This window comes from Centropristis striata, chromosome 15, assembly GCF_030273125.1.
Source record: "Centropristis striata isolate RG_2023a ecotype Rhode Island chromosome 15, C.striata_1.0, whole genome shotgun sequence".
Taxonomy (NCBI): domain Eukaryota; kingdom Metazoa; phylum Chordata; class Actinopteri; order Perciformes; family Serranidae; genus Centropristis; species Centropristis striata.
The window spans coordinates 19,630,276-19,652,719 of NC_081531.1; the positions used below are offsets into that span (position 1 = coordinate 19,630,276).

Below are 22,444 nucleotides of genomic sequence, written 5' to 3' on the forward strand. Positions count from 1 at the left end.
AAATCTGTCCTCCTCACTACGACTTCCAAAAAAGAAAATATTTCTGCATATAGTTTAAGTGTGTGATGGCACAAATAGAAAGTGTGTTTACAGAATACAAGCAGAATTTAGTTATAAGAAATGTAATGGCTCAATCTTAGAAATTATGATTTTTATGAATAATGAATTGTTATGCCTTTGAATCCAACACAATGTGTATGGAAATGCACTGACACATGCTCACAGCTAGGTCACAACAGACATACTGTAGGTGTTGTTCTGTGAAAAAAAATAAAAAGAATATGGGATGGCTGCTTGAATTTCCATCACAGACACACATTCAGCTTCACCGCTGGCTCTGGCTCAGCTGTGCTGAAGGGGCAGCAGGAGAAACCTGATGGAACAGATGGATGTTGTTTTGGACTGTACAACAGATTTCTTTTGATGACATTTACAACACATCTTGATTGCCTTTCCAACAGGTTTTGATGGCTCTGAGATTTCATTATGTGTTGGAGTGAAATATATCCGGAGTGCTCTTTCACTAAGAAAATATCTACCGAAATGTCATGTGTGGTAAACGTTACATTATGGGTTTTTTTTTCACTTTATAGAAACATTCAGGTGATGTTTAGAATGGTTTCTCATCAGCCATTTTATTGCAGAGCCAACAGCTTTAACAGATTTGTTTAGTACAGCTAAATGGAGTGTTTTCACGAGACATCACTAAATGCAGAAGTTACCATGGCTATTCCCCACTGAGTGGCAAACAAAACACAGTCAGCATCTGCCTTTGTGCATTCACAAATACTGCTAAAATGTTAAAGCGCCGCTGTGCAATAAACTGCACAAACACAGTCAGAAAAGATTTGGGCAGAAAATTTTAAAGACAGCTGAAGGTTAAAGAGAAGAGACACAACATGAAGCGACACCTTTTAAGCAGATGAGTTACATTAAGTGATCAACAACATGGTTTTCTGAATAAAACAAATGTGTTTACAGACCACGATAACTATGAAGTCCCTGAGATTTTCAACACGCTGACAAATCCAGATCAAGGCATGTACCCATATACAGTAATATACATATGTACATACAAACACACACACATATCTATCAGTGTAATGTGTCTAAGTAAGGTTTTGCTTGACCATGGCCCTTCAGAAACATACTTAAATTGCTGCCACACTGTTGCCTGTTGCGGGCCTACCCTCTATTTACTCATTGAACACACTGCCGTTGAGATCCGCTCCATCTACCTAAAGATGAAGATGAAGATAGAAATTAAGATTTAGAATAGTCCTTTTGGTGAACAGATTTAGTTAAGCTGTGACAGGAATGTCTATTAAATAAGATCTGACAGCAGGAATTGAAGGTTTTAAACTCATGTGTGATTAGAAAAAGACATGACGATGGCTCAAGTCATTTCTTTATGTTTTTCTGGCAATTTTACCAGAGGTGGCCAGCATCATGAGGAGATGATTTAGGCAACAAAAACATTTTTTGTCAAAATTATTATTATTTTAGGAAGGTGGCGATATGCTATCACACTTAACCCATAAGAATCCAGACCCAGTAATCCTTAAAGGAAAATTATGGGGGATATATCACAGACCAAGTGGACCACATAAAACACATTTATGATGTTTTTTTTTATTTTTTTTAAATATACCCCTAAATGACATTGGGCGTTTATGATATGATATTTCTTATTTTAAAATTTAAAAAAATAGACACATTTTCTACTTAGAGAGTCAAAATTGTGACATTAATAGTGCTGTTTAACAATAAATTATTTTTCAGATTTTTAAAAACAAATAACCATTGGCCTTTTTCTTTGTATCTCCACAACATATATCAAAATTGTGACTTTGATTTTTTCAGGAAATATGGTTAGAATAAGTTAAATGCAATACAGGACACCCTATTAACGGATTATAATTGTGAAATGGGTTTAAACATAGCCTAGTAACAAAAAAATAAGCTTTTTGAAATCACTTCTTGTCACAGTTACATGACCACCACACCAGGGTTTTGAATATACGTCGCAAGAAGCACAAAGCGGAATATGGGAGATTCTAGAAGATTTAAAGTGTTTGTTACACGGGTGTCACCATGGGTTCTTATGGGTTAAAACAGTTATTTGCCATTTTCCAGGGCAGTTTTTCTGGGAAGGCCTACAGGTGGTTAAACGATGTAATTTCCGAGGCGCATTTGAAGGCGGCACAATTCGTCAGCTGGGCATACAACTTTTTATGATGATTTAGTTTCAATTGCATCTTGCTATGTATCCATTAACTATGTCATTTACTGGCTTTGAATCCACACGGAACATACAATATATCTTTAGAGACGTTACATTCCCTTGTAAAGTAAAGTGTTGTGTTGGCTGAACCCCACCTCCTCACCCCGCTCTGGCTCCAGTGCAGTGGTTCGCTCCCCCTAGCGGCGGAGCTAGCAGCCGTGGAGCGTCACAGCGCCGCTGTCCGTCCCCCAGTCACAGTGAAAGTTGTCTCCGCTTGGAAAAGCGGGGGTTTGGGGCTTGCTAGTTTCCACCGCCGCTGCTTCACACGCTTTCTCCCGGAGAGATGAGGCGGAAAGAGAAGAGGCTGCTGCAGTTCGCCGGGCTGCTCATAGCGGCTCTTCTTTTCCTCCCTAACGTCGGGCTGTGGTCCTTGTACAAGGACCGAGTGTTCGACAACTCGCCCGACACAGTGGACGGTCCGGGCGGCATCCCCCGGATACAGGTAGGAGCTCGGCCGCGGGTGGCTCAGTGTAGCGGGGAAGTCTTTATGGCTGCCCGCTGTGCGTCACTTGTCTCGCCGTGTAACAACGCTGACGTTATCCGCCAGAAATCCTTAAAATGTTTGTTTTATCGTTGCAGTGGTTGCAGATATCGAAACGCTGCGTACTTCGACGTGCTTCTGTGCTCGCGTTAGCGGTTTCCCCCAACGCCACCAACCTTTACATTCCCATACTGTGTGAGTGAGTGAGTGAGTGAGTGTGTGAGTGATGTGATTTAGCCGACAAAATGGACCTTTTTTTTAGCACTGTGCAAGCATGGCAGGTCAGATACAGCGGCCAGGGTGAAAAGGAAGCCACGTAGCTCAGCCGGAGCTGGGCGTCACAGTAAAGTTACAATAAGACTGACTTCAGGAAGTTGTCAAAAAATGTGAAGCAGGCGGTGTTGCGTTCACAGGTTGACAGGCGTAAGCACCTCTAGTCCATGAGACCACCTGCACATGACTTCTTCATGCCGTGAAGACATAAAAATGAAGCAACACTGAGCCTTGCCAGCAGCTTGCCTCTAAAGTTCTGGCTTGAAACTCCATGGCAGATTTTTTTTTTTTGGATTATATTCGGCCAAGTAAAACCAGAGATAATGCCAAATATATTTGGTATAAAAATATAGAACTAGAGATTTTCCTCATTTTACCTGTGATATGTAATATTTGCAACCTGTATTCACATTTGCAACATTTAAAATTCTGTGAATTGAATTGAAATGTGTGAAATATTATTTTCAAAGTCAAAGGTAAAAACTAGTTATCCGGACATATAGGTGAGGTAACGCTGAAAAAACTGATACCAACATGACATGGTACAGATTTTTTAACAGATTTTTAATGGACATAATAGCCCAAGATTTCAGAGGGTAAAAGGTGTAAAATAGGGTCAGTGTTCATGGTGATGCATTCACACTGCCATTTATGTGTTGTAGACCATCCTTATTATATATGAAAGGTTAATCCCCCTATGTGTGGAATTGCTATGTTATTAGAAGTATGTAGGGCTGCACCTTATTATTTATCATCCATTTCATCTCATCTGTTGGTTGCCTTTATGATTAATTAAAAAGTTGAAAACAAAAATCTGATCATATTTAATTGCTAGAGCCTGAAGGGGATGTCTTGTTTTGTTCAACTAACAAAACAATGCCCAAAAGTAAGACACTTCAATGATATTAAAGCTATAAAATATAATGCAATCCTCATATTTGATATTCTGGAATCAGTGGAAGTTTTGTTTTTTAGGTAGGCTAAATGACTGAAACTTTTTGCTGTCTATAACATTGTATTTTGATTACTGTCACTTGATAATTTCATTATCTAACAGCTTGTTTTGACGAGACAAGAAGTAGTGTGTAGAAAAACAAGACAATCTTGGTTAAAACATTTGAACGAACATTTTCAAATCCTTCACATAGGTAAGCAGTTGTAAGCCATTCATATCTAACAGTGTATTCATATTTACTTGTGTCATACACCAGGAAGCAGATATGTCAGATCCAGTTGTCATCTTTCTTTCATTTCTTTAAAATCCATATTTCTGAACAGGAGACAGAATATTTCCATACCAGTAGGGCAGAGGAGTCCTAAAGGATTTTAAAAGACCTTCATAAGGCTGAGGTTTTCAAGGTTTGCCTTGTATTTATTTTTTGAGGCAAATGTTTGCTGTTGCTTGAATTGAATCATCAATGTGAAGTATTTAAAGTAAAAAAAAAGATGAATAATTTGAGAAGCACAAGCTGGAGCTAGGCGTGTTGTTTTGGTGGTCCACATAAAAATTCAAAAAGCTCACCAAAACAGACTCAATTTGGCAGACAATAGTTTCTTCTCTAATTCAAATGAGGCAAATCCACTGAATAGAGGCTTTCACTGATGGTATGTGTGAGCTTTAGATGGTGTAGGTCTTTGTCCAATCCAGCAAACCTGCATGACTGGAAGGATTGTAAATGAAGTGAGAAGGACCAAGTGAAGGCAGAGTTCACTTCTGATCTGTTAGCTTGTCTTCATGTATCTCTCTAAACGGAAAATGCTGGCACATTGAATCAAATGGGTCTGCAAACAGTTATTTTAATTATCAATTCACCATTTAGTGTGTAAATATTGACAAATCCCCATCAAAAGTCCACAGTGTTGTTTCCCAAGCCGTGCTGTTATCAGCAGCCAAAGCTAATTTGCAGCCTGAATTGTGTGAATGATAACACCAGCTTATTTGGCACAGATCTTCTCCAAGGATTACTTTTCGCAGCTCAAGTTTGGGATTTGATATCTTAAATGACAAGGGCTGTTATGAATGGGATTAAAGGACATCTACAAGGCCAGGAAAAGCCTGTTACATGTTAGCAAACTGTGATAACAGCTGTCAACCTCTAGAACAGTTTGATAAGAGACAAACAGGCTTATTTGGAAACTGATGCCAACTTTCTCCAATAACAAAGAAGATTTTTAAAAAGACTGTTCAACTGAAAACAGGAGAAACTTTGGAACTGGAATTGGCAACAACTACTCACCTGTCCAGCAGTCATATCCTGATTATTTCTGTTGATCTATTGGTTAAAATCATAATTGGCCTGTACTGTGTAGTATTATGGATTCTGCACTTTTCCGCTGAGGATTGATGCTGTTTTTCTTATGACCTGTTTCAAACATGAAGGTTACACAGAACCCTGCACATTATAGCTTATTACCATATGCACCTTCTTTCTGATCACAGTTTCTGATTACTTTAGATGTAGATGTGCAGGTTTGATCCTGACATAAGAATGACATCAGTGTCAGCAGGTAGAATGAAAAAAGGCCACAAAGTCAGACCTGCTACCTGCTGTGTTCCCAGCTAGTTGTCTGTCAGACTGGACACACTGTCTGTATTGGCTAAAAAGCATGCATGTCCTGTAGTGGTGCAAATCGTGTGTTTCATCACGACCGATTCAATGGACAACTATACGATGTTTGCCGGTATCACAAAGTCTGCATCGGTACGATTTCAATTCAGTTCGATTCAGGGGCCAGTGATCGATATGAGACAATATCATATTTAACACCATGTGATTTTACCATTTTATTTCTGAGCTCTTCCAGATATTTAAATGGAAAACCATCAATTCTTATTTCAAACAAAGATTAAAAATAGACCTTCTGTTTACTATAATGTGCCACGTTGCATTTAAGTGCAAATGTTTTCTTTATGGTTACCTTGATTGTTCCCCTTTTTCCTGAAAGTCGCTTTGGATGAAAGCGTCTGCTAAATGACTAAATGTAATATAAATGCGGTTAACTTAAAGAGCCTGTCCCAAGACAGGTTCTATCTGTGTGCTCAGTTTGCTTCTCTAAACAAAACAGGGAGATTGTAAAGATAAATGCATATATATTAGACATCGATATGCGTCGATGGTTGGGCATTGTATCAATGCAGTTGGGTTATTGACAGATTAATCAATATATTGTTCTATATCGATGTATCCTTACACCCCTAATGTCCTTAAAAAGCCTGGCAGACTAGTGCAACAATGTATTTGATCCTTGTCTTGACTGAAATATTTTAACATGTGAAAGATGTGGGAACCTTTTTATCTGGCAGAAGTCAGCAGGCTATGTTGCTTTCGAGAATATTGAACTGAAACTAAACAATGGAGAAAAAAGAAGTATGGTACATAGTGTACTTCTGTTCTTTTGTTTGAAAGTTTGCTTACTTTTTACTTCCTCCATCTTAGACAGTGTCACACTGGGATTTTTCAGGGTCTTTTTAAGCTCCTTTTACTGTAACTTTGGGCTCATTAAATTCTGCTTAGTGAATCCCAAACTTAAATTCCAATTTTTACCATGGCAGCCTGTACTGTGACTTTGTTAGTGGAGGTTTGAGCTTCTTCTCTTCTTTCCTAAAAAGCTTGGGTTGCAAATGGGACTTTCTAGGAAATGTGAGGGAGAACATGTTGGGTCAAACATCCTCTTCTAACCTTTGGGTTCAAATCTACTGAATAAGATAAGATAAGATGCCTCCAGTGACTGTAACTCAACTCTTACGGCTTCTTCACTGTCGTAGCCTTCCAGCCAAGGTAACCTGTTCTGGCTTTAGCTGTGAAGCAGCTGTAGATAGAACCAGCAGGAATTATTGGTAGATCAATCTACTGAGAAAATTAATCAATAATTGATCTTTTAAGTTCTCAGATGTGATGATGTTCATCTTCTAGTCAGAAACATGATTCAGTTTGGTAACATGATGGGTCTTCTGATGATTAGACTAAACTGTTTGCTTACTATATGGAGAATAATTAATAGTGAGGACTCAAGGGATTTTAAGTATATTGTAGAACCTGTTTAAGATGGATATAATGGTGGTTAACATATATTTATGCATATATATGAGACATTCCCACATCAGGTTCCATTTTAGGGCAACTTGTTAGTGGGTTTTCATCCTGCTAACTGCATTTAATTAGCTCCGATAAAAGTCAAGAATATAAAATGTGCTCTTGAAAGGAAAGTTGGCTGAGATTCGCGGCCCTGTCGAAGAGAAATGAGAATCATACAGGCTTCTGTACACTGGAGGCTACATTTATGAGCCACACACTGTAGGCTGGATTACTGGTCATTCATCACGGCAGGACCTTGTTCATTTCCCCTCTGACACATGTACAGTACACTCCCTGACTCACACACACTTGTATATACTGCTTTTGGAGCCAGTAGAAGGTCGGCCAGCGACACTCTGGTCTTATTAATGAGCAGAGCTCAAAGTAAACAAGGACATCTATGTAGAACATTTGAGGACAAGGTGAAATCCCGGCTGGAAATTATTGTAAGAGCATCTTTTAATTTCTCATTTCTGCCTCTGAAATCCCAGACTGTTGAACTGCAGCTTGCCAGGCAAATTATCACTCTAGAACAAACTGGTTTTCTGAATAAATACCCCCAGTGCTTCAGTCTGATTTTGAATTCCCAGGCTGTGTACTCTTGATGTATTCCTTTCCCACAGTCACAATGCAAATCAGATATTTGTTTGACCCCTCTGTCCTCCAGGGCTCCCAGGGGCCCGAAGGAAACATTGGAAGTTTGACATTTGTCCTTTTTGAGGAAAAATAAACAAACCCTTGCTGCTTTATTCATCTTCTTTGTATCTATTTTAAACCCTTTTAAAGAACACATACTGACTATAGGACATGATTGGACTCAATAAAATAACTTACTGGAATAATTTTGCTCTGTAGCCCACATTGTTGTAAGAAAAGCTTATATTTCCATAGTCATTGGAAGGAAAATCTTCCTGCAGATACTGATATCTCAGTTGGTGGAGTTGGTTGGCCCCCAACCGAAGGGTTGGTGGTTCGATCCCTTCCCTACATGTCGAAGTATCCTTGAGCAAGATACTGAACCCCAAATTGCTCCCGATGCTGCGTTCATCGGTGTGTGAATGAATTCCCAATGGTGGCAGGTGGCACTGTTTAGGGTAGCCTCTGCCACCAGTATGAATGTGTGTGTGAAATATATATATATATATATATATATATATATATAAGTGCAGGTCCATTTACCATTTACCAAATAATGCACCATGAATGAGTGAAATTATGTGTCTTCTTTAACGGTTTACTCTGCGATCAAATTTTTTGAAGAACACGTTGGCATATTTCTCATCATGAAAACTAAATTCAAGGAACTGGGCCAAACAAGACATATAAAGTCATCTTAATGTCCCAGATACCAATGCTTTTTCCTGGCGCTCCGACAGTGTCGAACTGTTTGACCTGCAGCTCCCTGTCTGTTTCCTCTCTGTTGCTATTCTGATAAACATTAAAGTTGAATAAGGGTTTAGCCTGTGGTTATGTGAAAAATCTCTCCTTTCTGCTCTATTGACATCATGTGGGAGAGAGGGAATGATGTTTCATGCCAATAGCAGGCAGTGATTTGAGAACGCTCAGGAACCTCGAGGCTGCACCTACAGGAAGCGTGAGTCCAAAGTGCAGAAAAACAAAATTGAAATTGAGTGGATTTAGGCTGTCTTCGCAAAAACCACTCTTGTGGATTGCACCACACACACAAAAACTCTACTCAAGGCGCATTTTTGAATTGGGAATAATTTCAGTCTGCAGTGAATTTCGGTGCAAACAAGTGAGGGAAATGGAGACTCTCTGCAATTAAGAAAATCACATCAACTCTCTGAATCCTGTGAGGTTAAGAGCAATTAGAGAGGCAGTGAGAGTAGGATTATGACTATTTAACATGGTTTATGATAACAGTTGTGAGAGTTCATTAGAGTTCATTGTGCTGCAAAAAGTTGTATGTAAGAATGTTTTTTTTATCACTGCAGGGATGGTAGAGTCAGTGAAGACTGTCGGGATTGTGTGAGCAAGCATGGCACGATCTTACTTTCCTGAGACCACAAATGATTTATTAATCATATGCAAACATTTATTCTGAGATTGTGACTAAACAAGCTGTCAAAAATAGTTCCATGTCTGCCTGACGTAATCATTCTGCTTCATTACAGCTTGCTTTTTCCTCTTCTTGGTTAATTTGGGAATTATAACAATGTAAAACCCCAAGTTAGTCAGACTTGTGTTAGAAAAAGAATAAAGGCAGTATTTTTATTGACAATTACAATCATGAGATGCAGCCCCATATATTATGATAGAACAATTTTGTACTCATTTTCTAAATGTGATCTGGAAGCAAAATATGCCATAGATATCATAGCATGTTTCTGATAGCTGTATGTTCCGTGTCTACAGATCTATTCAGATTCCTACAGGAATGTAACTGTGATGTGTCCAACAGTTTTTATTTCTTTATTAAAATATTCCAATAAATGTTAAAGTATGAAAGAGTAATATGAGATTTTACCCACAGTATGATCATTTAGAGAGACAATAAATCACGCAGCTCCAGTATTTTGTGATCAGGGGACAAGCTGCTCCATCACTACCTGATGCGGCCTTGCTGAGCTGTGGGCTAGCTGTGCTGCTAGACTGGGAAATGAGATTTTATCTTTAACGTGTTAAGCCTCTGGAAACGATGGAGACTGAGGGATGAAAGTCATTTGCAAAGACAAGTGGAGTTACTCGCTGCAGACTTAAGTCGTTGCACTTTATCACTCTGAGCTGAGAGAGAAAAGGGAGGATGGGAGGGGATGAAACACCTCAGGAGAAAAAGGCAGAGTGAGCGGGTAAAAGAGGTGTTTGTTCACAGGCCGACTTTGTTGGAGAGCGTTTCCTCCCCAGGTTCCTCACACAAGGCAGACGTTGACTCGCTGCTGGCTGCGGCACAGACTGAGCGCGTGCAGGAGCTGCTCTGTATGCCTGTCAGGGATCTGCTGCCCCAGATCAGTGCAAGGAGCCAAATGAGGGACAGGTGCAGCAGACAGCCTGTGGATACGGAGCGAGGAGTCAGGCTTTTAATTACAGCCACGTGGGTTATGGAGCCGCTTTTTTTTATGCTCAGATGATTAAGCTAATCCCAGGATGCCAATTTAAGGCCAGCTCTGTGCTTCACAGGGCTGAGCCTCAGAGTGTAAGATGCATCCTTGGGTAGGCTTGTTTTAAGGATGAATCTGCTTCACAGTCACACTAACCTTGGGTCAGGTATGGACATTTTTGGGCCACAGATTAAATATGTGTGTGCACAAAACCTGAAACATGCAGTCTTTGCACTAGTTTTATAAAGTCGTGCACAGGCACTGTTCACTACTGTACACTTAAATCAATGTAAAACTGTGTGGTATGCTAGGAATCAGTTTTTAAAATGAAGTCGACCAATTTAACATAGATCGGGTTTTTACTCAAACTGTGTCATTTGTATTATTTCTTCTATAATCTCCAATGTTGCTTTCTGAGGTCTGACAAAATGACCCTCTTGGTGATGTCAACAGAGCATCACCAAGGATGTTCTGCATTAGCAACACTTTACAGGCCTGATGGTTGCTGTTTGCATGAGTTACATTTGGGCAACTGTAGTGTGCATTCTACAAGATCTCCAACCTAAACAACAGAATAGAATTTTTTGTCAATACCGCCCATAACGGTTCATATGATCGTTTGTCAAAATGAGCGTTTCATGGCTCACAGTACCACCGAGGACACGTCATTATTAATACATGTATGGTTCGCGGTTGTAAATAAGGCTGCAGTTTTGGTGTATTTAGGCTACAAAGTCACTGTTCAGGGCAAGAAACTCCCTGGTAAGGCATTATAAAAGACAGTTTAAAGACTGAATAAATGTATGTAAATGCTGGAAGTGAAGTACTTACAATGTACATTACATTTTGTTGTTTAACCTTTATTTTTAAAATCTATCTTTTTATTTGGAATATCAGGTATGGGGACACCAATGTCCCTTCAAATAGTTAAACCATTTTCCCCCTAGGAAATCGTGTTTCTCCAATAGTTTAGTTCGTCAGATACTCTAAGGATTGGGTTATACTTGAACAGAACTAGTCCTTACAATGTGCTGTTGAAACCACGTTGGAAACCCGAAGTGGTGTTCATAGTGTGGGGAGGCATCACATCATACTCCTGCACATTTAAAACTGTGGCTCTCTTCTCACTATTGCACAACTGTCAAATGTGTGTGGTTGTCAGGTTATCGTTTTTTGTAAAGTTGCAGAAGTGATTGGACTCTAATGTTGTCCAATTTGAACTTGAACTATATGCTTTCTGTCTAGAGTGAAGGTTCAGAGCCTAGGTGCTGCTTATTATCAGCTGCTGGTAATCTTGATGAAGTTGGAATGAAAGGTCACTGACTGTTAAGTGTTGTAATTGTCACTGTTATTCATCAAATAAATGTCTGAAGGGTAAATGTTCCTGATTATGTTTTACCATTGAGAATAGGCTATAAACTCTTGGCTAATAAATAGACCTGGAGTCTCTCTTCACTTCAACTTGTGGTGTTTAGTAATGGTAGTGTTGGCTGGGGGAGTTTTTTTTCTTCAGTGTTTCCTCACTGAAAAACTGTGTACTTGACCACAGTACCTGACCTATGGTGAATTTATCTTTCTGAGAGGAAATGCACCACCGTAGTTTTTCTACAGAGATTATTCTGTTTTTCTTCTTCCAGCAGTATGCTTTGATGCGTGTAGTGTGTGTCTTTCTGTAGTTTGTACTCTTGGAGTCCACGGCATTTAAAGGCAGTCTGCTGCGAGGTTTGTGTATATAAGATAAAAGCTCTGTGTGCGTATGTGTACAGAAGACAAAGCAGCATCTTTTCCACATCGCCTGCTGGCCGGCACGGCGGTTACAATCCGCTGATAAGGCAAACCCCAGCCATGGCAGTGATATCAGGGAAGCTTCATGGAAAATGAGGAACAGTTTGAGTGGCCATAGCAAATGAACCATTTCACCTAGGAAAGCCTGCTACTGTTTGCTCTTCTTGCTCCACTGTGTCTATTAACAAGCTCTTCAGTAATGTGGTTATTTTCCACTTTGGGCTGTAACCTGAATCAGAAATGTAACCGTAAAGAAGAGTTCAAAGATTAAGCACCAGAAAAAGACAAACATTATTTATATATATATATATATATATATATATATATATATATATATATATATTAGGAATGGGAAAAAAATAATCGATGGTCGTTAAGAATTTGGTCGATCACATGGAATTTTTAATTGATCTCTGTATTTTTTTATTTTATCTATGACTGCGTATCAGTACTCACTGAACTGTAACACGGCCGTACGTCAATAAGCCAATGAGCTGAGAATTAACTTGGATAAAGCTACAGTTTGCAAACTGAATGTTGCAGTAACAATTATACAACACAGAGAAATACAAGAGTATTAATTGGCGCAAAACTAGCTTACTGTATCAAACCTTGCTAGCATGAATTACTAGGTTTAATTTGAACCAAAACTTATTTAAACACAAAACACACTTTAATATTCAAGATTACTGTGAAAACTAACCTAATTTTCATTGAACCTCAAAAAATGTGCGTGTGCCACTCAACTCTGCTCACAGACTTAAAGGTTGAAGTTGAGAAAGGTTAAACTTCATGTACCTTCATGTCAATATCCGACAGCCACAACACTTTTTTTTTTTTTTTTTTTTACAATAATTCAACTGCCCCTAAAGTACTCCACACTAAATGGAGGAAATGTTACAGCCAGCAGAATCTCTGCCATATACCTTTAATGAGCTACAGGGACAAGATTGCATTGTTTGGAGATTGAACTAGTAACGGTGTGATCAGCTTTACACAAGCCTTCCTTTCACATGAACTTGTGAAATTGTGAGAATCCAGCTGTTGTTACACTCAGTCTACAACCCAGGAGCAGGATGAAGGGGGAATTTTAGTTTTAACAGCATTTTATTGGTTGCAATAAAACTATTAATGAAGCAGTATCATACACATTGACTTCTCCATCTGCAACAACAAGAACTGAGAAAATGAAAGGGGAAAAACCTGCTTATATAAAGCCAGTGCTGCAGACGGTGCTGTGAATGCTCTCAGGGCTGTCTGATTTTGCCTGTCTGATTGCCATAGTTTGATAATAATCACTTCTTTTTCTTGGTTTATGATTGTAAATGGGGCGAAGAACGGTGAAGCTCTTTTCTCAGCAGCACCTCAGCAGCTCTTTCTGGTGTAGTGCAAGCTTTGTTCCACTTTCCTCACCCACATCCCCACATTCAAACGACCAAGTTTCCAGGATAAAACCTTTTTTTTCTCTCACCATTAGGCTACTGCTGCCACGCTTCCCTGTGAAGTGTGACAACTTCTTTTCATTTTGACAGATCGTGGCGCAATACACGTTTTCCCATAGTTCAGAGAGCTTCAGAGGAAGGGTTTGAACTGAGGCAGTCGGTCTCGTTTTCTCGTCTTGGAGCACTTTTCGGCAATCAGACTGCAGCCACACCGGCACTTTTGAACAGCTGTTTGAAGATTGACGTGCTGTCTCTGGAAGAAATTGCTGCATTTTTTGCTCCGCTAGACCGAAGCCTTCCTTACTGAGCTACTCACAGGAACAGCAGGTGATGTCACTGTAAGCGTTTATAGGGCTTTGATCATTCAGACAAACATACACACTACCCCCCCACTTGTCTTCATCTTGGATCATAATCAGGGAAAGCCCAGCCCCCCATTTCATTTAAAATATTTTCATTGGCATTGATTGGGGATGTAAAATGATGCGTGAAAAGACAAGCTGTGTGGGTGAGGAGAAGGTAAATGAAACAAGCTATAAATGCTGGGATTTTTTCTGAGCTCATGGCTGAGGTGGCAGCTGACGCAACGCAGGAACAGTCTAGTCAACACTGCTGTCACTCTCCAGCTGGTTTGCTGACTGCATTAGATGGGGCATTTTTTATTACATTTTATAACCTACCAAGTCCTAGGGCTTGGCGGTATGGACCAAAAGTCATATCCCAATATATATCCCAATATTTTTATCGTGAGTAAAGTGAGAGCAAGTGCTCAGTCAAAGTCAAAGCCAAATATGACATATCACAAGACATATCACATAAATACTGTATAACAGGAGTACCTTTTTTTTGATCAAAGCTCCATAAAGTGCACATTTAAATAAAAAAAATTCTTAAATAAAAATAGCCTATGAAATAAAATAGGCCAATCTTTTTAGAAACAGATATATTTATATGAGAGAAGTATAATGAAGATTACAAAATAACTAAATATGACAAACCCTAGTAAGGGCAGCATTTATATATAAAGAAAATATTTTTTTGAACTATATCAATATGTGCGATATGGTCTAATTCCATATCACATTTAGAAATATATCAATATATTTTTTATATCAATATATCACCCAGCCCTACCAAGTCCTATAACTTTTGGCAATTGAAATAATTGTTCTTTGTTAGCTGAACTAGTCGCTTCCTCCTGCCTATTCCAGACACTCACTCTCCGATGCTTTAAATTCTACTATCAATTATACTTCCGCTGTGCTCTGTGATTTTATAAGATTGAGTTGTTACTTGATTGATCTATGTCAGCACATAGAGAGCCCTGACTCACCTTAGTTCACTTAAGTTGAACATGCATGGATTTAATAGGGGAATCCAGTAAAATATTGGTAATAATCAGAGCCCCACAGATATACTGGCTGACTGATATTATCGGCCGGTATTTGCCGATCACAGGCTGGTGCATATGCTGTACGATATGTGCTGTTATAAAAACTTGTGCAAAGTAAGTGTTGCTTGGCAGGATTTAGAAATGGTGATAGCTATATAGTTATTGACTGTACAGTAATGGTGTTAATTTAGCTATTTGTTTTATTCCTATTTATTCTTTATTTCTCTGTTATAATTTATAGATTTGGCTGAAAATGTAATACATTGTTTGTATATAAAGGAAAAAAAGGTTGCACAATCCACATAAAAAAGGTTTGTTTTCACACCAGCTCAAAAAATTACTGTTTTAGCCGCCAAATTGGTTGTCAATTAATTTTCCCGCTCTAAAATCAGTATCATCATCGGTCTAAAAAAAAAACCCATATTGTTCAGGCTCTAGTATTAATATACCAAAACAATTGGTATTGGAAGCACAGATGGTGAGCAAAAACCAGAATCAACTTGCAATAGACCTGCAGTAAATATTTAGTACAGTTTAGTTTAATTCAACTCAATGTACATTTCTGAAGCTGTAGTATGAATTGATAAATATATCATCATCTTTAAAACTTTTCTACATTCATTCATTCATGCATTGCAGTCGTGCTTGCTTCAGCTACTCCAGTTGTGCAGGAAGTGACTTTTCTATCCTGCAATAAAAGTCAGATTTTACCCTCAGATCTGATTTATATTGAATAGTGGATGTCAACCTTCTAGGAAATGTGACACACACTGCTAATTGGTGACTCACTTGCGAAGCTGCTTGTGGAAATGTGATATGCAGTAGTAGCTTTCAACTACCTATGTGTGACTGGCACATGAGTTAAGCTCATGACGAACATGTCACACTGAGGGAAAAATAACTTTACCGTGTAAAATTCTGCCACGCTCCTGCTGACGAGACTCAAGATGTCAACAATGTCACCAATTACCTAATTGTACTGGCAGCAGTTAAAACTTCTAAAATGGTTGATTTTGATTTTGATAGAATGAATCGAGCCCATTCATGTGAAGCCTTTTCCCTCTGGTATGAGGGTCACAGAGGGTTATTTAGTGTTTTCGGACCTTTGCACTTCATGTGGGCGTGGTTCATGTTTGAGAAGGCAAAAAGGATCTTTCTGTGACTTTAGAGGTTCTGCACACAGTTTTATTATTTGCTTCTTTTTTGAGCCGCTGAATCACACACAATATAACTGAAGGGCTGAGCATAATTTGCCTCCTTTCTCTGTAAAATTGGTTCATGCCCTTCTTGGACAAAGCAAATGTTTTGGAGTTGATGGCACAGGATCCTGTAAAACCTTTTGGAAATGTTCATTTTCCATTCTTCAAGGCTCAAGACTTTAATTATTCGGGCTTGCAAACAGGTAGAAAATATGTTTCCACTTTATATTTATTCAGAATACCTTACACGTTCAGTTGACTTAACTTGTCATTGTTATTGATTTTTTTCTTACGATTCCTTGGTGTGAGCATATGAACAGACCTTTGGAGGAATGCAGCTTTGATTTACATTTTAATTCCAAATATAATTAATAATTTTGCCTCTGTTGTCTGGTCTCTTTGTTGCTCAGGTGAACTGGTGCTCGTCATTAGTCTCTGCACACACACAGTACTGATGTGAGGCAGCAGGCTGAAACAAGTTGATAGATTTACAACATGTTTTCCATTATGAAGCTGAATAGGGCTCTTTCTGTCAGATCTCAAAGTGTTGCCTCTGCCCACTTTGTTCCACATTACACTCTCATATTGGACTGTTGTCAGTTGAACCCCGAGCTATCATCCTGTGGCCCGATTGTCCCCTCACTGACAAATGTTGATAATTGCCTTCCAGCGGAGATGTAAAAGCTCTCTCTGCTGAGCTCATTGATTCGCTCTTCCTAACCAGTGGTGGGAAGGAGCAGCATGCCTCCGGCTCTCTGGCTCACCACGGCACAGTAAAGCTTGGCACAGCAGGACGAGGCGGCCGTAGGGAGATATATGGAGGGATGCTTGTAGGATGAGGGCCACTGAGATAACTGATGTGCTGATCATTATGTAAGCCACATCTGTCCTCCATCCCCCTCGGTGGCACCCGGCCTCCTATGCTGAATGCAGCCAAACCCAGCAGCAACATGATGAGACAAGGCTCTGAGTTCTGCTACAGAGAGGAAACCAGAGGGGGTAAAAGGGAGCCGGCTGCTTGTTGCAAAGTCACAGTAGATGATGGGGTAACTGGGAAAATTTTGACATGAGGGTTGTGAATCTTTTGGTATCTTTTGGATTCAAATTCCTTGGTTCAAGTTGATTTATGGGTCAAAATCAGTTGTTGTGTGCCAATTTCAGGATCTACTTCAGTCTGATGTGCACAGGCGGTGTGGCGATAAATAGCATAAAAGCAGTAAAGTGTCTCTAAGATTAAGGTTTTACTTTTGATTCAGTTATATCAACACACAAAGACAATCCTACATAAATAGTAACATGTATTGATGCTAATCTTGCACAAATAAAACCTTTTTTTATTGGAACATTTTTAATATTTCTTAGTTACTTCAGAAATAAGTTTAACAGAAACTAAAAATGCTGCCCGTTACATACAGTTAATAAGCTAAGGCTAGCTGTCTTTTTTTTCCCCAGAAACTTGCCAATTGAAAACCATAAAATTACTATAAAACTGGTATTTTCTCATTTTTTTTTATAAATGTATTTTAAAAAACTATTCAAGAAAAATGTGTAACACCACACAATTCAATTTGACCCAACTTTGACTAGATGTGCAGGATTACTGTTCATCATTCAAAATATCTAGGTTAGGTTGGTTTGGCTTTAAACATCATGTTTTATGACGTCATCGCAAAAGACCCTGAGAACAAAGTCTTCAATTTAAAGTAAAATAGTGTTATACTGGACTTAATATGGAAATTCAAAACACATGTATAGGTGGATGGAAATATTTTTCTTATAATTATATTTCTCTCGTCTCTCCTGAGCTCTCTACAAGGTCAATGATGCGTGTTTGAGAACTGCGACAGAATTACCATGCTCAAGGATGCTCCAGCAGGTCAAGTTGTTTCTATCACCGTACCTTGACCTTACGCTGGCCTGAAGGACAGTCCACTGTTCTCCATTAGATCCAAGGACCATGGGACGATAGGAAGTTTTAGCGTTCTGCTTGGACGAGACAGAAGCTGCTCTTTGAGCTGGCATCACCACAACTCAACACTTAATGGCCATCATACAGTATTTCCCTGCTTTCTCATCCTCAGACATGATAATAAGGAGCTTATTTGAACAGCACTTTACTCAGATGGGTTTGGATGGGAGCCAGTGGAAGCTGTGATCGTGGCAGTGGTAACACAGCTGTAAATTACCACTGAAACCCTTTACACATCCATCACACTATGTCTCCTTTTAAAATTCATGTTTTTAACCTAAATGACATAATCATATATCCTGCATAATGTTGACAGAGATTCCTCCAGCAGGTGCTCTGTCATTCACATCTGTCCAGGTTCCATGTTTAGGACTATATATTTACTCTTGTATGGCATGTAGGATGTTATTTTTTCTCCTCCTTAGATAGATTCACAGTCCATTAAAAATATTTGTGTGGGGACGACATGGACTAATAGAAATGTGTGGCTTAATAGAGAGCTTTCATGTTTTGCACCAGACTGGTGAGAGTATGGCAAGGGTCTGTTGTTTACATTGATGGCAGTTGAGATAAACACTGACTTGCTGCTTTTTTTGCAGAATAAACATCCTGCAAGGGGTGAAATTGTCCACACAACATGAAAGTCTTCAAACTGCCAGTATTTTTGTGTCTGTGTCATGCGTCCAAGAATTAAGCACAGTCCTGCGCCTGCAGAAGGCAGAGAAGCAGCCATCTGTCATGGCCTTTGTCCAGTCCTCTGCCTGGTATCTGTGGTCACAGCAGAGCTGTAGATAATGACTCCTGTTGGGAGATGAGACGCTGTGTGGCAGTCCTGCTGGGCTCCTCTTCCATGGAGGTCTCTGTGCCCCAGTCTCCGCCTGGAGATCCTCAACTTAAGAGGGCAGAAATTTGGAATAGATCTACAGTGAAAACTCCCAGTTGGCTTTTCTATAACACAGTATTTCTCGAAGGGCTAAGAAAACACCAAACAACAGAATGAGTTCAGCAATTCAGTAACTGCCAAGAGCTGTTTTTCTTAGTAGTGTCAAAAGGTTTTTTTTTCTGGAAGATCTTTACTTTTTGTTTCCTTTGTCCTTTGACTAATATTTTGCTGCTTACTTTGTTTTTCTCTGTGTTTCTAATAGTTCTCTAATGTCTGAATGATCACACCTCAGGGATGGCATTTATCTGAAAATGAATTATTTTCTTTAACTGCTTTGGGTTAGGACTATACTAGTGGTTAGCACTCTGGCCTCACAGCAAAAAGGGTCGACTCAGGCCTGTGACTCTTCTGTGTGGACTCTTGCCTGTTCTTCCTGTGTCAGTGTGAGTTCTCTCCAAGTCCTCCGGCTTCCTCCCACAGTCCATAGAGGTTTATATGGCCTTTAGTTAATGGCGAACTGTCTAGGGTGTACCCTCTCACCCAGTGTCAGCTGGGATCGCTACAGCCCCCTGGGTTCTGGTAAGCGGTTAAGGAGATGGATGGATGCTCTGGGTTGAGTTGTTGTCTAGAGAGTATCAGAGGAAAGTCAAAATGTATGAAAATTACGCATCCCACTGTTATGTAAGTTATGGCACCAAGATGACCATTTGCCAGCAATCACATTGTGTGAGATGCTATGATTCATCTTAGTTTTACAGTTAGATTGATGTGTAACTGGTGTGGTGGTGGAGGTGTAGGTTGGTGGTGGGTACCGTAGTACAGCGTACTATTTTTAGAAGGAGAGCATTGGTAGCTTATGTTTCTTTGTGATGGGTCAGCATAGCCAGGGCAAATTGACTTGTCTGTAAAGTGGTTGAGGAGAGGAAAAGAAGGAGGAGGAGGAGCAGAGGGTGAGGTGGAATAGGACAGACAGGTAATTGCGTCTCTGGGGGTCGAGGTGGATCTGCCTGTGGTCTGAAAGAACCAAAAGGGAAAGATAAAAGAACAGAGAAGCTCCCTCTTCTCACACAGAGCTTCTGTTGACTCACAGCAGGAGGAGAGGAAACCGAAAAAGGAAGTATGGACCCAGGGTGGTCTGATTCATCCTCATCAGAGAATGAATGGGCAACGCTGTTCTTATCAGACACTGCACTGTTGGTAATACCCACTTTTACTATACGCCACAGGCTGTCCAAAGACCTCACAGAAAGAAGATGGATTTATTTTTTAGCTTGACATATATTACGTATTTGGGTGTTATTTGCACTTCATCAGTATTGGAAGGTAAAAGCTTTGAAATGAGGTATCAGGATTAGCCAGAAATAAAAATGACGCAACGTTAAAATGGATGTCAAAACTTTTTTTTTTCATGTCTGCCGGTGCTAGTTGGTCATCAGGATAAGCTGGAGCTACGGAGGCTTGCGTTTGCCTTCGGTTGCTTGTTGATGACTCACAGGCTGTGTTCAGATTGTGTGTGTGTGTGTGTGTGTTTGTGTTAAAGAATAACAAGGCAATTACTCTATCCTAGTATTATATTGATCTTGGTCATTACAGTGTTGAGGTTATGTGTGCATTATTACAAAAGAAGCAGGCCAACCAAAAATCAAATAAATTGTAGTCCTCAGAGGGCACAGGCAATCGGCCATTGTTACTGGTAAAAAAAAAAATCAGTTATCATGCGTTCCTACCATGTAGGAAAATGCAGTGTTGCATTAAATGCAAGCACCTACAGCTCAGATAGATTTTTCCTTTTCCCAAAGTGGAAAATTTGGAACCATGAAACCCCAAGAACCCTTTTCTGTCTTTTGGATGTAGGAACATGGTTCTAGTTTAGGGTCCTGAGCTATTCTTGTCCACCAAAACATCTCTCTCCTCCTGTAGGGGCATTATGATGTGTATATATAGAGTTAGTATGTGCTGATGGCCCAGTTGGCACCAGAAAAGTATTGAATATCACTTACTGGTCAAACACAAGTCTCAAGACTGTGTACAACATTCATTAAGACTTAAACAGCACTGTTGGTCACTGGTTTTAATATTAAAACTTCAATGGGAATTTCCTTTCATTACATTATATGTCATTTAGCTGATGTCATTTCTCTTTTCTGTTTTCAACATTGTGACATATGTAGAATAGCTACAAGAAGAAAGCCACAGTCACCAGCCAGTGATGCAGGTGTCCACTTCACACCTCAGGGCTTTATTCAAGTCTAAATGCTGAAAGTGTCAGGCAGCAGGCAAGAAAATGAATTTGTAAACGAAAGCAAGGGAAAAAAATTACTCGTATTACTCTGCAGAGCTCTTATTTTTTCTCCTTCCTTTCACCAGCAACTTTGAGGTGATCATTCATGGGTGACAGCGATATTACCTGGGCACTGTACCTCTAAAAATAAAAGACCACTCTGACAACATTCTGGCAGCCAGCTAGTATTTGCACATGGTTTTTGCCTCAGGTGGCATTGTGGCATTGGTATAGTCGGCTTTAATGCAGCAAAAGCCAAACCAAGGACAGTGTTTGATATTTTTTTATGCAGACATCTTTTAATAAAGATTAAAGAAAACAAATATCCAGAAAACTTCAGACAAGCTCTGCAGCTGATGATGGATAGTGAAAGAGTAGGAAAGAAAGAAGAACAGGAGACGGAGTGGGCAAAAAAATAGATGTTCTTGAGATCAGAATTGAAGAAATCATGCCCATTGGAGAGAGCAACTTCGTCCATGTCTCTCTGGCATGCTGGTGCAGTATTACTGCGTAATGTCCTACAACAGCTGCTGAGAGCCTAAACCCACAGCAGCAGCACCAATCCTACCCTTTCTGACCGAACAGCAAACATAATCTGCTGTTGGGCAGATTAACAGAAGACCACAGCAGCATGGAAATGAGGTTAGGCAGCCAGCGTTTCAGAGAGGCTCTTCATAATCTGCAAATCCCTCCATCAAGGTCACCAGAGGGAAAATTGATGGACTGACAGCAATTCCAGTGCCCCCCATAATGGCCTAATTCAGGTGCTGAATATGTCGTAACTGCTCAGCATGCAGCATGCTCCCCATTTCATCCTTCACACAGTTACTGATTTCCTTTTCTTGCGGCTGAATTTAGGAGACAAAATCAGTATCAAGTGGCAGCCTCCTGGGCTGAAAAATAAAGCCAATGTGAAAGTGCCAAAAACAGCACCTCCTCAATTGGCTACTTGAGGTTGGGTCCAAAGGCAAGTCAATCGTCATAGACCCTCTTGTTTAAATGCCCAACTTTATAGCAGAAATAGATGTTTTTACAACCTGGTACAAACAACAGATTTGGTATCTATTGCTAATTCCCCCTTTCATGACAACTGTGCAGGGGTGAATTTGCATAAATCACCTGTTTAAATTATATTAAGGCTTAAAGTAATTAAGGATGTGTATGCTTTGAGTGACTGACAGGAGGAGCCAGGCACTGGCAGGGGCAGATAGTAAATGGACTGCACTTCTGTAGCGCTTTTCTAGTCTTTGGATCACTCAAAAACACTAGATACAATCTTTCACCTATTGGTGGCTGAGGCTACCCTAATTGGTGCCACC

At 39.7% G+C, this 22,444-nt stretch overlaps 1 protein-coding gene across 1 annotated transcript in view; it reads left to right on the top strand.

Annotated features, from left to right (window-relative positions):
* Positions 1–2,201: 2,201 nt before the first annotated feature.
* LOC131986188 (polypeptide N-acetylgalactosaminyltransferase 10-like) overlaps positions 2,202–22,444 on the top strand; it is a 115,810-nt gene continuing 95,567 nt past the window's right edge. The window contains exon 1 of the mRNA XM_059351025.1: positions 2,202–2,726. Coding sequence (XP_059207008.1) covers positions 2,568–2,726 — 159 coding nt within the window. The 5' untranslated portion in view covers positions 2,202–2,567. The remainder of the gene's footprint in view (positions 2,727–22,444) is intronic.